Genomic DNA, 14,039 nt, shown 5'->3' on the forward strand with positions numbered 1-14,039 from the left:
CCAAGCATCCACCCCCAAGAAGCAGGCACTGTAGGTAGGAAGCAGTGGGCAGCAGCTTTTTTACCATGAAAGTTCAGCTGAAATGCTTCAAATCTTTACAGACTTCATACTAAGGCTTAAAAAACACAGGACTGAGAATGACTTGCTCTAATGGATGCCCATAGGTGGATTTAAAAATTATCATAAATTCTGTTATTTGAAGAAGCCATCTGTACTCGTGTTTGTCTTAATTTTAAAGATTGATATCAATTTCCATGTGCCTTGATAACTACCTTCAGTTCTGAAAAGTGTGTCTGGATCCTCATTAAACAACAGCAGACACTTCTTGTTTGTAAATACTATCACAAGGTTGGTTAAAAAAAGGAGGGGGGGGGCTAAACATGTTTTGGAAATGAGAGAGAGAGTTAAAAAAAGGGAGAAGGGGATAAACATGTTTTGGAGATGAGAGAGACAAGGCAAAAATGCAAAAACAGGTTATCATGCCTAGAAGGCAAAGGGAACAGAGAGGAAATTCCTTGTGTTTGGAAATGAATTGCACTGCTGACCTCAGGTAGCTGAACCAAGCCTTTGGCACCAGTGAGACTCTGGAGGGTTTGCAGTCCAACAGGAGAAAAGAAGGGAACACTCTTCCACAGGCTGCCCCTGTTTAAGGCACTAAATACACACACCACAGACAATTTACTCTGATCTAACTGTGACTGGAAATCACCTCCTACATAGACAGTGGAGCTCCTCCAATCCAATTAATATCTCAGGATAAGTCTCCTGTCATATTTATATTTGGGATAAGATTATATGCCCAATCATCAGAATTTTTGCCCCTTAAAATCTCACCAAACCTGACTCCACCACCTCTAACAAAGAGTCTCTATCAATTTTCCTCTTCAGTAGAAATATTTCAACATAGCCACTATGAGAATAGTGCGTGCTTATCTTCATTTCCAGCAACAGCATTCTCACATTACTTTCTTAGAAGCATTTCTCTCCTTCTCTTCAAATGCCTCTGTGCTAAACCACTGAAATATGTGGCAACTGCAGTGTCAGTTGTCACAGGGAAAAATATGTCAGCAAAAACATTTGATTCAATCTGCTGTTTAAGGAAGCAACATTTCCTCAGGGTATATGCCTTGTGTGGATAAATAACAACTGTCCAAAATCCAAGGATCTAAAATCAATTTCCAATATCAAAGAGCAGATTTGAGACAATCACCTTCAGCAAAAGAATAATGCAAACCCAGTTCCTTTTCCTCCTTTTTTAATTTAGTGCAAGTTTGTTTTGGAAAAAAAAAAAAAATTAGTCTCTCAGTCACAAAATGAAGGGTAAAGGATTACATAAAGGGTATTCTAGATCTCATTGAGACCATAATTTGCCACCCAGGCTTCTGCATTTTCTCTGATGAGATGCATCATATGGAATATTCACATTTGCATATTGAACAACTAGACTTGCCAATTCCTGCAGATAATCAAAAACTTCTGTCTCAACAATGTGTTTTCAGCAAGTTTCACGTTCAGCTCTGAGGCTCCCAGCATAAGAAGGACATCAGCCTCTTGGGATAATCCAGAGGAGGCCATGGAGATCATTCAAGAGTTGGAGCACCTCTCCTGCAAAGACAGGCTGAGAGAATTGGGGCTGCTCAGCCTGAGAAGAGAAGTCTCTGGGGAAACCTTACAGCACCTTCCAGAACCTAAAGGGGCTGCAAGCAACGGGGAGAGGGTCTTTCTACAAGGGAATGGAGTGATAGGACCAGGGGGAAGGGCTTCAGACTGAAAGAGGGGATGTTTGGATCAGGTATCAGGAAGAAATTCTTTGCTGTGAGGGCAGTGAGGCACAGGCTGTCCAGAGAAGCTGTGGCTGCCCCATCCCTGGAGTGCTCAAGGCCAGGTTGGAAGTTGTTCTGGGTCTCGAGGGAGGTTGGGGGCTTGGAACTAGTTGGTCTCTAAGGTCCCTTCAGCCCAAACCATTGCATGATTCTGTGAATTTGTGGGCATCCATGTGAGGACAGAAGGGAGGAACATGAGCAGCTGGCTCACTGGTGGACAGAGAAAGCACTGAGCAGGCAGAGACTTGGCCAGCCTGCAGCTTCCAGGCTCACATATTTGTGGTTATTTATTAAGCACCTACAGGATATTTTGAACATGATATACAATTGGAGGTTCAGCTATGCAGGTCAGAAGATCCTGCAACTAATTATGGTCTGCCAAGATACCATCCTTGAATTTTCTCCTTTTTAAACCTGCTTTCTCCCTTTCATTTAACACCCTTTGAACTCAGAAACAATTACTCCTCACATTTTTCTCCTCTTGTCAGAAAAGATTAACTCCACCATTTGGTGTGTTTTTCACTAGCTGCTCCATCTAACCTGGAAGGTCAGAGTCACCAACTTGGAACAACAACGTGTTCCACTTCTCTGTAGTGCTGCAATCCCATTACATCTCTACAACACCTGTAGCAACTTGAAATAGTCTTTTGGCAACTCTCCTGATGCTTCTTACTCATCAACAGTATCGTATTTTTTGCAGCAAGGAACAGGAATCCTTTTCTATTGTCATAGAGTCATAGAATGGTTTCAGTTGGAAGGGACCTTAAAGAGCATGTAGTTCCAACCTCCCTGCCATGGACACCTTCCATATTCTTGGGATTGCCCTGAACCAGGTGCAGGACCTTGCATTTGGCCTTGTTGACTTTGATGAGGTTCACATGGAGCCAGTTCTCAAGTGTGTCAAGGTCCCTTCCCTCCAGTGTGCTGTCTGCCTCACACAGCTTGGTGTCACTGGCAAACCCTCTGAGGGTGTGCTCAATCCCGCTGTCCATGCTGCCAACAAATGTGTGAACAGTGCCAATTCCAACTCTGGCCCCTGGGAGCACCACACATCACTCAGCACTGGTGTCCACTCTCACATCAAGCTGCTGACCACAGCTCTTTGAGTGTGACCATCCAGCCAATTTCTCAACCCTTGAGTTGTCCATCTCTCAGTTGTCCCTCCCTTTTAGAGTCAAGGGTGTTGTGCAGGACAGTGTCAAACATTTGGCACAAATCCAGGCAGATGATGACAGTCACTTCTTCATTATCCACCAACACTGTAACCTCGCTGCAGAAGGCTCCTGTATTTGTCAGGGACAATTCACCCTTAGTGAAGCCATGCTAGCTGGCACCTCACCTACAGCTTCCTAAAGCTGCTTGGATATTCAAACTTCATTATTCAGTGTCACTTCTGAAAATTTGGATTATTTAAAAGGCCTCCTTCTTAGGAATTCTCAGCAGGAAAAGCTACTGGAGACAGGCCTGCATCCCTTCATAGCACCAGCCTTCTGTCCCTTTGATAAATCATCTTACTACTTGTTGGGGAAGGGGGAAGGAAAAGTCACATGCCTTTTACTGTAATATCCATCTTTACAAAATGCTCATGCTTGTCCTTTATACAGTTCTTTAATAAATATGCCAGCTACCCTGGAGATACCTAAACTGTCAGCAGTGAAATTACAGAATCATAGAATATCTCATGTTAGAAGGGAACCATAAGTATCACCGAGCCAAATTTCCTGCTCCTTGCAGGACTACCAAAAACTAAACCATATGACTAAGAGCATTGTCCAGGCACTCCTTGAACTCTGGCAGGTTTGGTGCTGTGACCAATTCCCTGGGGAACTATTCCAGTAATCCACCACCCTCTCTGAAGAATGTTTCCTGAAGTCCAGTGTGAACTTCCCCTGATGCAGCTTCACTCCATTTCCTTGTGTCCTTTTGTTGGTCACCAGAGAGAGGAGAATACTGCACTCAAAGTCAGACCAGGCAATTGATGGGCACCTGCCACCAGAATTCACTTTTGCAGAATCATGTTAAAATCAAAATTCTTCACGAATTTGGCGTATTCAGGTTTTTTGCTTGGCAGCAGCAAATGCAGCTTAAACATCGCAATTCCTGTGCGCTGATCCAATTGTGCAGCTAAACTCAGCCATGAAATGTTTGTGGGCACAATAAACTCAGTGCCTTCATCTCCCCATCGGGGATCACCTGCTCCCAGAGGAAATCTGGTAATGCTGCTGTTGCTTTGGGGATCAGCAGGTGAGAGGCTCTCCATGCACCCAAATGCTCCACGTTCATTCTGAGCTCTGCTTTCTATTCATCGGTGGGTTTCAGTTCCTCTGTTCAGAGCCAGCTCTCTCTTTTGAGAGACTCATCTTCCTTCCTGTAGCATTCTCAGTTTTGCTCTTTGGATGGGGGAATAGGAGATGTAGTTAAAAATACTGCGATGCTGTGGTGGGCGGTGTAGCAGAAATAGACAGACACCAGCTCACTGCGAAGAATACCAAGTAACATCCCAGAAAGATAAAGGCATAGCAACAAAAGAAAAGAAAATGCATTTGTGTTCTGCCACTAGAGAGCTAAATCTGGGTGGAAGATACCAAATGAGGAGTGCTGCTCGTGGCCTAGTGCACCATCCTCCTGATGGCTTCACGTGCAAAGTCATCTTACAGCAGTGTGGTCATAAAAGCATAACTTATGGACAATCCTGCCTCCAATCATAGCCCAAATGTATGTGAGCTTTGGGGTTTTATGAAGACAGTGCAGGAATCAGCAATAAAATGAGCCCAGCCCATAGCTCACAGAAACCAGAAGCCCATATGGACTGAGAAGAGGCTTAGCTCCATTAACCCTGCTTTAAAAGCAAAGTTTTTCAGGGGATATTAGGTTCTTTCCAAGAGGAAGATAAACCAAGCTTGGCTGATACAAGAAGCTGTGAGATTATTCTATGGATTTACTCCCTATTTTTCAGAGGCTTAAGTCTCTCTTTATCCAGCCAGTAACCACACAGGAAAGATTTCATCCCAAAGGGCTTTACAAATAAGTTTTTCACAAACAATACACCAGAGTCACTTACAGTCTTTAAGTGAGACAATTCTTCAGACAGGCCCAGCAGCTGCTTAACACTCCATTAAAATAACCTGGCACCATTTCACCAGGGAAGCAAAGATGGCTGCATCAAAATGAAATCGGGGGGAACTTGAGTGGCCTGATTGCAGGGATGCCTCTTGGCATAGGGTCAGGGTGCCACCGTCTGCACCACCCTGCTGGGGAGTCCTGCAGGTCTGAAAGGGCCAGTGTGGAGACAGAAAAAAAAGAGCAGAGTAACACAGAGAGATGTCATGGTTGGGTGTGCATGAACAGGCACTGATGGGATCCCCAGGATGGGTGTGCATGGGGAGGCACTGCTGGGATGCCCAGGATGGGTGTGCATGAGCAGGCACTGCTGGGATCCCCAGGATGGGGTGGGTGTGCATGGGCAGGCACTGATGGGATCCCCCCAGGATGGGTGTGCATGAGCAGGCACTGCTGGGATCCCCCCAGGATGGGTGTGCATGGGCAGGCACTGCTGGCATCCCCAGGGTGGGTGTGCATGGGAAGGCACTGATGGGATCCCCAGGATGGGTGTGCATGGGCAGGCACTGCTGGGATGCCCAGGATGGGTGTGCATGAGCAGGCACTGCTGGGATCCCCAGGATGGGTGTGCATGAGCAGACACTGATGGCATCCCCAGGGTGGGTGTGCATGGGAAGGCACTGCTGGGATCCCCAGGATGGGTGTGCATGGGAAGGCACTGCTGGCATCCCCAGGGTGGGTGTGCATGGGCAGGCACTGATGGGATCCCCAGGATGGGTGTGCATGGGAAGGCACTGCTGGCATCCCCAGGGTGGGTGTGCATGAGCAGGCACTGATGGGATCCCCCCAGGATGGGTGTGCATGAGCAGGCACTGCTGGGATCCCCAGGGTGGGTGTGCATGGGCAGGCACTGCTGGGATCCCCCCAGTATGGGATGGGTGTGCATGGGCAGCACTGCTGGGATCCCTAGGATGGGTGTGCATGAGCAGGCACTGCTGGGATCCCCAGGATGGGTGTGCATGGGCAGGCACTGCTGGGATCCCCAGGATGGGTGTGCATGGGCAGGCACTGCTGGGATCCCCAGGATGGGGTGGGTGTGCATGGGCAGGCACTGCTGGGATCCCCCCAGGATGGGTGTGCATGGGCAGGCACTGCTGGGATCCCCCCAGGATGGGTGTGCATGGGCAGGCACTGATGGCATCCCCAGGGTGGGTGTGCATGGGCAGGCACTGCTGGGATGCCCAGGATGGGATGGGTGTGCATGGGCAGGCACTGATGGCATCCCCAGAATGGGTGTGCATGGGCAGGCACTGCTGGGATCCCCCCAGGATGGGTGTGCATGGGCAGGCACTGCTGGGATCCCCCCAGGATGGGTGTGCATGGGCAGGCACTGATGGCATCCCCAGGATGGGTGTGCATGGGCAGCACTGCTGGGATCCCCACCTCTGGGGACACTCGGGTGCTCAAGGCCTTTGGTGCACTGGAGGATGGAGCAGCCCTGCTGCTGCCACACACACACAAGCATCCACTTGAGGTTAAAGCCAAGGTGAGAGATGAGTGCAAGGCTGTGTTTTGTGCACATGGAAGACCAGGACCTTTAGAAGAGAGTGGGGCAACCCTGGAGCTGGGGCCCTTGGGCCAGATTGCCCTCTGCTGCTACAGCCACTTTGCTTCCAGGAGCCCATGGCAGGGAGGCTTCCACCCCATTGCTCAACTAAACCTCTTTTCAATCTTTATCTTGCAAGATTTGTTTTGATGCCATCAAAATCTAAAATAGCCACAGGCACAAGAATAGTCATACCATTAAAAAAACCCATCAACATGCAGATGCAACCTCAACAAAACACCACAGAAATTCCTAATAAAATAAATGCCATTTAAATGTTGCTATACAGAAACACCAGCCCTACCAGTGCAAAATTTAAAAGAAAATGTCTAGCAGTCTGCACATCAAATGTTAATACTATTTTCAAATCAAGTCTAAGAGAGGATGACACATAATTAAATAAGCCTAATGGGTGTGTAATCAGCATTTGGCCATTCCTGCCACAAAACTAGGTGTCTCTCTGGCCCAAGATGTCTAGGAAAGCCACTGAAAGACAGCTAAGGCTTTAAAAGCAGAATTTTTAAAATATCCTTTTTTTTTTTAATTTCTTCATTGTAGATTTATTGAGAATTTCACTCAATTAAGAATAGGACTCAACAAACTGGCAGAAATACAAACAACTCTGTGGGTACAGTAAGTGGCACAGTAAGTTTGGGGCCCATTTGCACCCTAATTTACTGCCAACAATCAGCAATGTCAAGATTCCAAGCATCTCCTGACAGCCCTGACAACAGCAGTTACACAGCATTATCTAGTCTTCCAGTAAAATCTTTCCCCTCAGACAGCATTCATGCTGCATTTCACAACAGGAGGAATACACACAGTCAGCCTGGATCTACTCAGCCCTTGCATCTGGAATCAGAACATTTTGGGGAGTGGGGGTGTCCTGTAACTGCTTTTGCTACCACTCACACACAGAACTGAGCAGCAAGTCACAAAATAATGGAAATTGCCAATATATTTGCCTAACAAAAGGCAGAAATAATGTTAAAAATATCTAATCGGAGGGTAGAAAGTTTCATTTTAAGGTATTTGATAAAGAATGCTCATTGTGTATAGAAAGAGAATCCATCATCTCCTCTAGTTACATACTTAGTCAAACAATCCATTTTTTTTACTCAAAAAGAAAGATATTTTAAAGATACATTATAATAACGATATGCAGACAAATGTATCACAAAGTGATGCCTAGTGCTGTTTGTGCTGTTTCAACATTGTCACCATTTTATCTGGACAATTGTATAACACAAGTTACAACAACTGAACACATTAAGCAAAAAATTTTTTTACAAAAAGTGAGACACTCCCTACCCCACAACTACTGACCAGAATTTTTTCAAGTCCCAAACTGCATAGGAAAATGATTGTCTGTTAGTGAGGGTAGAAATTCTGTTTCATGTCTTCAAATATCTGTTGGGGTTTTAATAGACCTCAATACTTGCATAAGGATGGAGTTATACTGGGGGTGGGGATGGAGGACAAGAGGGGGCAGAGGCAATACTGAGCAGAACCAATATCAAATAAAAAGTGCTAATTTTATATTCTAACAATCACAGTTGTTCAAATGTTTGCAAACTACAAACCAACCCCTACAAACAAAACAATATCCTTATTTTAAATATAATTCATAAGGAATTCTGCAGCTACAAGGTTATGAAAAAGACATGTATACTCTGCAGCAGCATAAAAAATCATCCTATGTACAATCCAAGCATCAATTTTCTCTTCTCTATCACCATCAGTATTTTATCTTGAAGGAGCATCTGTCAGATTCTCCAGAACTAAAAATAGCAAAGACCCTTTTAAAGAGAACAGTTTCTGGTTTATATTTATAACTGCCCTGCACTCGCTGTCTCTGGCTGCATGGCCATGAAATTTGTGCAAGATATAATCAATTACCCAGCTTTGCACTTCATCATGCAGTTAAACTCCCGTTACCTGCAACGAACCCTCCAAGCACTTCTCCCCATGCACAGGGCAGAGATTATAAAACACAATAAATATCTGCACATTGAAGAACTAACTGTAGAGCTGACTGACATTACACAGCAAAAACCTTGTGAGAACAAAAACCAAGCACACTGATGTATAAAACAGAGAGCCTACCTGAATTCTTCAAATGCATACATGGCCTAGCAACTACACAAATGCTCTGAAATTTAAAAATAATCTTCTTAACGTGCAGAGGACCATTTAGTTTGTCAAACTGCAGCAAAATGCATAATGACGAGACAGTATATTTGGAATATTCTGAGGAGAAAGGGTATGCAGATACTGGCCTGCAGCCTACAGCTCAGCCAGCTGCTGACAAGCAGCAGCTAACAGGAAAAGGCGATAGAGTACCATGTGATCATTCCTGCAAGTCTGATTAATGCAGTATACTCCAAGAATACAGGCTGATATCTTCATTATTCGAGCCAAATAAGTCAAATATGGTACACGACAGGCTTCACAGCTAAATTATCATTCACATGCTACATCAAAATCAGCAAGCGCAAGCAGAGGATAATAAAAAACTAAATATATATTGTAACCAAAGAGATTAATTAGGCCCATTCAAGCTGGTTTTCTTACCTTGTAGTGATATTTTAGTCTGTTTTTATTCATCTAAACCATCAGTGATGGAACAAAAGACTGCATCCACAAACCTCCCCTTCCATGAATGCCAGAACATTTAAAGTAGTTTATCTGCTAGAAATCATTTCCTCTGTAGTCTATCCCCAACCACTTTAACTCCTTCAGCCCTGAACTCATTGCCATAAACCCCATTTGCAGGGCCATGCGGGCTTTTTAGGGTTTACAGGGTTAACACCAAGAAATCGCAGCAGTGCCACTGAATGAGGTGGGATAAGAGCCAAAGGAGTCATGTCTGCGAGATCACAGAAGGGAGATAGGAATGAGGAAAGTTGAGCATTTCGTGGCATTGCAGTGTGCAGGCGAGGATGCTTCAGCTGCCTAGCAACAGCGCACGCAATCTCCATGGCAACAGCGCAGCCAGCGCAGGGGGCAGAGCATCCGCTGCGCACCCCAGGGGCGACACACGGGGACACCCCCGGCGGCACGGCCACACCGCCCTGTGCCGGGGGAACCGGGGGCCGCGGGGCACGGCGGGCTCGGCGCTGCAGCCTCGCCTCCTCCGGGGGAGCCCCCGGGGCTGCGGCTGCGGGGAGCGCACGGCCACGCTCCGGGATGGGCTCGGCGAGGGACGGCGCTGCTGCTGCTGCTGCTGCTGATGGGAATAACACGGCAGCGATCCTCGCCGAGGCTGAGAAAACACCGCTCACGGTGCTGGGGAACACACCCCAGTGAGCAGGAGCCAGGGCTCGCCATGCCCGTAGCAATCCCGTGGAAATTTTGGACACGCAGGAATCACACTCCCATCACCAGTTTGCTTAGGGGTTGTTTGGGTGTTAGCCATGAGACTGCAGAGACTTTGCCCAGGCAGCCAAACTCAGCAGCGGGATGGGGAGGGAAGGGAGGGTTTAACCCTGAGGCTGTGCACACTGCAATGGGATGGGGAGGGCAGGGAGGGGTTAACCCTGAGGCTGTGCACACTGCAATGGGATGGGGAGGGCAGGGTGGGGTTAACCCTGAGGCTGGGCACCCTGCAATGGGATGGGGAGGGCAGGGGGGGATTAAACCCTGAGGCTGTGCACCCTGCAATGGGATGGGGAGGGCAGGGAGGGGTTAAACCCTGAGGCTGTGCACACTGCAATGGGATGGGGAGGGCAGGGGGGGTTAAACCCTGAGGCTGGGCACCCTGCAATGGGTGGGGAGGGCAGGGGGGTTTAACCCCGAGGCTGTGCACCCTGCAATGGGATGGGGAGGGCAGGGAGGGGTTAAACCCTGAGGCTGTGCACCCTGCAATGGGATGGGGAGGGCAGGGAGGGGTTAAACCCTGAGGCTGTGCACCCTGCAATGGGATGGGGAGGGCAGGGAGGGGTTAAACCCCGAGGCTGTGCACACTGCCTCTGCCTCATCATCAGCCACCCCAGCATGGGGACACCCATGGGTGCCAGCACTGGCCAGAGAGGGACAGGCACTGCTGGCTAGAGAGCAGGTGAAAGGTGAGGACTGCTGGAAATGAGGAAGATTCAAATCCTGGGAAATCTACCCCTGGGAAGGAGAGAGAATGGGGCAGTGGGAGAATGGGCTGTCTGGGAAAGTCACAGGGAGACAGCAAATTCAAAGCCACCTCTGGGGCTGCTCCCCTCCTTGCCTCTTTCGCTGCTAGGGCTGGTTTCTAGCACAAGGAAACACGTGGAGGATTTTGGCTGGAGTCTGAACTATCCAAACCCAACTACAGCTCCTGAGGCTCTAGGGCAATGGCTGTCCCACTGAGCTGTGGGATTTGGAGGCTGGAAAAGCATCCAAAGGGTACAGACTGCCATATCTCTTAGACACAGTGACTGGGGACCGGCCACGATAACTGTGGCATCTGATCTCATGGCTCTGAGAAATACTGGCAAAAAGGGCTGGAATGAAAGGAAAAGGCACTCATGGCAAAAAAACCCCAGCACTGGGAAAACCCAGCACAAAAAAAAAAAATCCACATTTATTTGAGACATGGTGTTTTTAATGTAGTAGTGACCTTGGGTTTCATTTTATTTCCTTTAAACAAATGTGTTAGTGTTAAGTGACAATAAAGGCACGCTGTAGGAACACTAAAACACATGCAGTCACACCATCTGACAGAAATTAATTCTTCCACAGGCATCCAGCAAGAGAAGGACTGCAAGGTAGGTGATTCTGGCTATAGCCTAATAAAAGATTGAATCTGGCAGCAAGAAGAACACAACCATCCAAAGAAGCCTCCTGCCATACTTAGGCTGAGATTCAGCACAAGTGTGCTCACTGCACACAGCACCCCAGCAGCTGGAGCAGCAGGGGGACCCCTGCAAGCAACTGTTCTGCTCCTGACCTTGCAGGAAATGGTTTTATACCCTCAGAGCTGGCCAAGGTCCCTCATCGGGGAAGGATGGAATTCTCAACTTCTCTTTTCTTGCTCACCACAATCTTCCTCTAACTTGAATCAAGTGGAAGAGGGCTGGTGTTTCTTTTTCATGCTGTTTATATAAAATAAAACCATTCTATAGAATTAAGAGCAAACATACTGCTTTCCCCTAAGCATTCTTCTTGAAACAAAGTTGACAAAATCACTGTCTGATCTTCCAATTTCTGCAGTTTCTCAACAGCCACAATGCAAATAAATAGTTAACTGTTCAAGTCAAGGCTTCTGTCATCAATGAGTTCACTGTGAAGGACTAGAAAAGCAAACATCCTCCACAAAGTTTTCATATACAGCAAAGGTCAGCTGTTGAAAGGTTTCATTAGGATAACATTTTAACTTTTTTTTTTTCTTGGCCAGCACTTTCACAACAGCTGAAAGCACTACACACAGAAACAGCAGGACTTCTTCTATCATGTGAGACAACCAATAGTCTCAATTCTGCTTAATTAATTCCTAGGATTCCCATATTCAATAGTGAGATCTGAGACCATCATGTCCTACTGTAGACATGAATGTGGCTCAGCATGAAGTTTTACCAAACAGAACCCACAGGAGCTTCAGAAAGTCACATGAACACATGCAATGGCCAAATTCATCAATAAATGCAAGCCTATAATACCTCCTTATAAAGTTTTAGCAAAGACTGTAACTTCCTGTGCCCTGAGCCAGACTGGAGGTCTTGAGAAGCAGACAGAAATTATGTCAGAAACCACAATCAGCAATGAAAATTTTCACAAGAAGTTGTTTATTCCCTTCCTGGCAGTGTAGCCAGTCCAGACATTTGATGACAAATGTCCCTCATTTAACAAAAATTGAAATTATGTCACATGAAAGAGACATAATTTAAAGAGACAAAATTTACTAAAGATTGGGTGGGACAATTTATGTAATGGGAACTGTGGGACCCAGACCCCACCCTCTGATCAGAGGCCAAAAAAGGTGTGACACTGAGTGTCTCTCCCACTGAAGACAAGCAGCAGCTTTTTGGGAAACACTTTGCAGTTTTAATGCTGGGCTCTAACAAACAAGTGAGACTGTAATAGAAGTGGTTATCCTTGATGAAAGCTTGTCAAAAAAGCAAAGGATGCACAAAAAGCCTGGACATATGACAAACCAGAACAAGGCAGAGGATACTGGTGAAATTTCTGGCTCTATCTAGAATTTCACTGCCATACAAGGGCTTCAGGCTGATGCATTTCCTCAAGTGAAACATCTTGCATTATTGTTATTTAGTATATCAGTGTATCAGCATTTGTCCTCCTGACCTGAAATTCCACCAAAGCCTTTGCCAGATGCTTGGTGACATTATCTGATCACAAACAGACTGAGGCATTTTAATGAAGTTATTCCCTTATTCCCTTGCTCAAGAAAGGAAAGGAAGAAAGCCACTAACACAGTGGACTTCTGTCATTAAGCCTGCATTATCATTATGCTGAAGTGATATTCAGACCACTCTAAAAAAACCCTGCAACTGTGCTGAAAAATTCAGCATTCACTTCAATTCATGAGGAAGAAAACAAAAAGAAGGGAAATGAGCCAACAAGAGCATATCTAATGAGTGTTCATTCACTGCATCTCCAAAATTTCTGCACAGTGGAGAATGTGGCAATCACAGGCAGCATCCCAGAATATGCTGAAAAGTCTCCTTTTGACAGGATTGTCTCTGAGTTCAAATGTCTTTTGTGGGCTTAAGAAAATAAGATTTAAAATGTTTATTGAAATAGAAAAGGAGTGGCTACCTTTGTTTGTTCAGGTACTGGGGAGATTGTAAAAATAACTGCAGTGCCCTTAAGTTTACAGAACAAGGATGCATTCAGTATTGGAGTATTGACTTAAAGCTTCAGCTGTTAAAGGGGAGGATGGGTGGGGCAAAAATGAACTTTTTTTTCCCTCCTTTTATTAATGGTATTTCTATTATGTGTTGCCTTAACATACAATGTGAATTTTGATGCACAAGGATAATCCAACATATTTCAGGCTTTTCCTTTCACTCTCAGGTTTTCAGGTTGACCATGAAAGTTTGATTTCCTGATGTCAACCCTCACCAAAAAAAATCCTACCTCATTTATATATCTTGGAATTATCACAACCCACGAATATTTGCACAGAAATAATCCATTTTTTCCCTCTCAGCTTTGGCCCAAACATTCTTCATGCTTTGCAAATCTCAGGGCTTGAGATTCCTGACCACAGGATGGCTGATGCCTTCCCCACAGCTTTGCTCTTATCATTCTGGGAGTATCACATACCATTTTCAGGAACAGACACCCTGTACCAGGTGCAGACCAGCACACAGGGCTGATGTTTTTCCACAACAGCCTCATCTGCCTTGTTCTAGTGCTTTAGGGAAGGTGCACTGGAGTGAACCAGAGAGAATGGGGCTCTTACTGATTTTCTATCAGCCCTTGGGGACAGCACCAAGTCACAGCTAGCAATCCAACAGAACTCAGCCAGTCAGGGTGAAAACTAAAAGCTCCATCCGGATTATTAAGTTATTGATCACTGCAACAGTGCCTGAAATACCCAGTCAAGTGTAGGA

At 46.1% G+C, this 14,039-nt stretch overlaps 1 protein-coding gene across 4 annotated transcripts in view; it reads right to left on the bottom strand.

The window, feature by feature from the left end:
• Positions 1-14,039, bottom strand: part of EVL (Enah/Vasp-like) — a 148,064-nt gene that overhangs the window by 112,172 nt on the left and 21,853 nt on the right. Inside the window, exon 1 of one of the 4 annotated variants that reach the window (XM_071426485.1) lies at positions 9,064-9,383. The exons of 1 other annotated variant lie outside the window; for it this stretch is intronic. Coding sequence is in view for 2 of the 3 variants with exons in the window: in XM_071426482.1 (XP_071282583.1) it covers positions 8,596-8,618 (23 nt within the window). In the remaining variant the exon portion in view is untranslated. Of the gene's footprint in view, positions 1-8,595; positions 8,809-9,063; positions 9,384-14,039 lie in introns of those variants that run through there. 2 more of the 4 variants (XM_071426482.1, XM_071426486.1) reach the window with 2 other exon arrangements.

Source organism: Agelaius tricolor, unplaced genomic scaffold (genome assembly GCF_023055355.1).
Source record: "Agelaius tricolor isolate 1412-34295 unplaced genomic scaffold, bAgeTri1.0.p SCAF_5, whole genome shotgun sequence".
In the NCBI taxonomy this organism is placed as follows: domain Eukaryota; kingdom Metazoa; phylum Chordata; class Aves; order Passeriformes; family Icteridae; genus Agelaius; species Agelaius tricolor.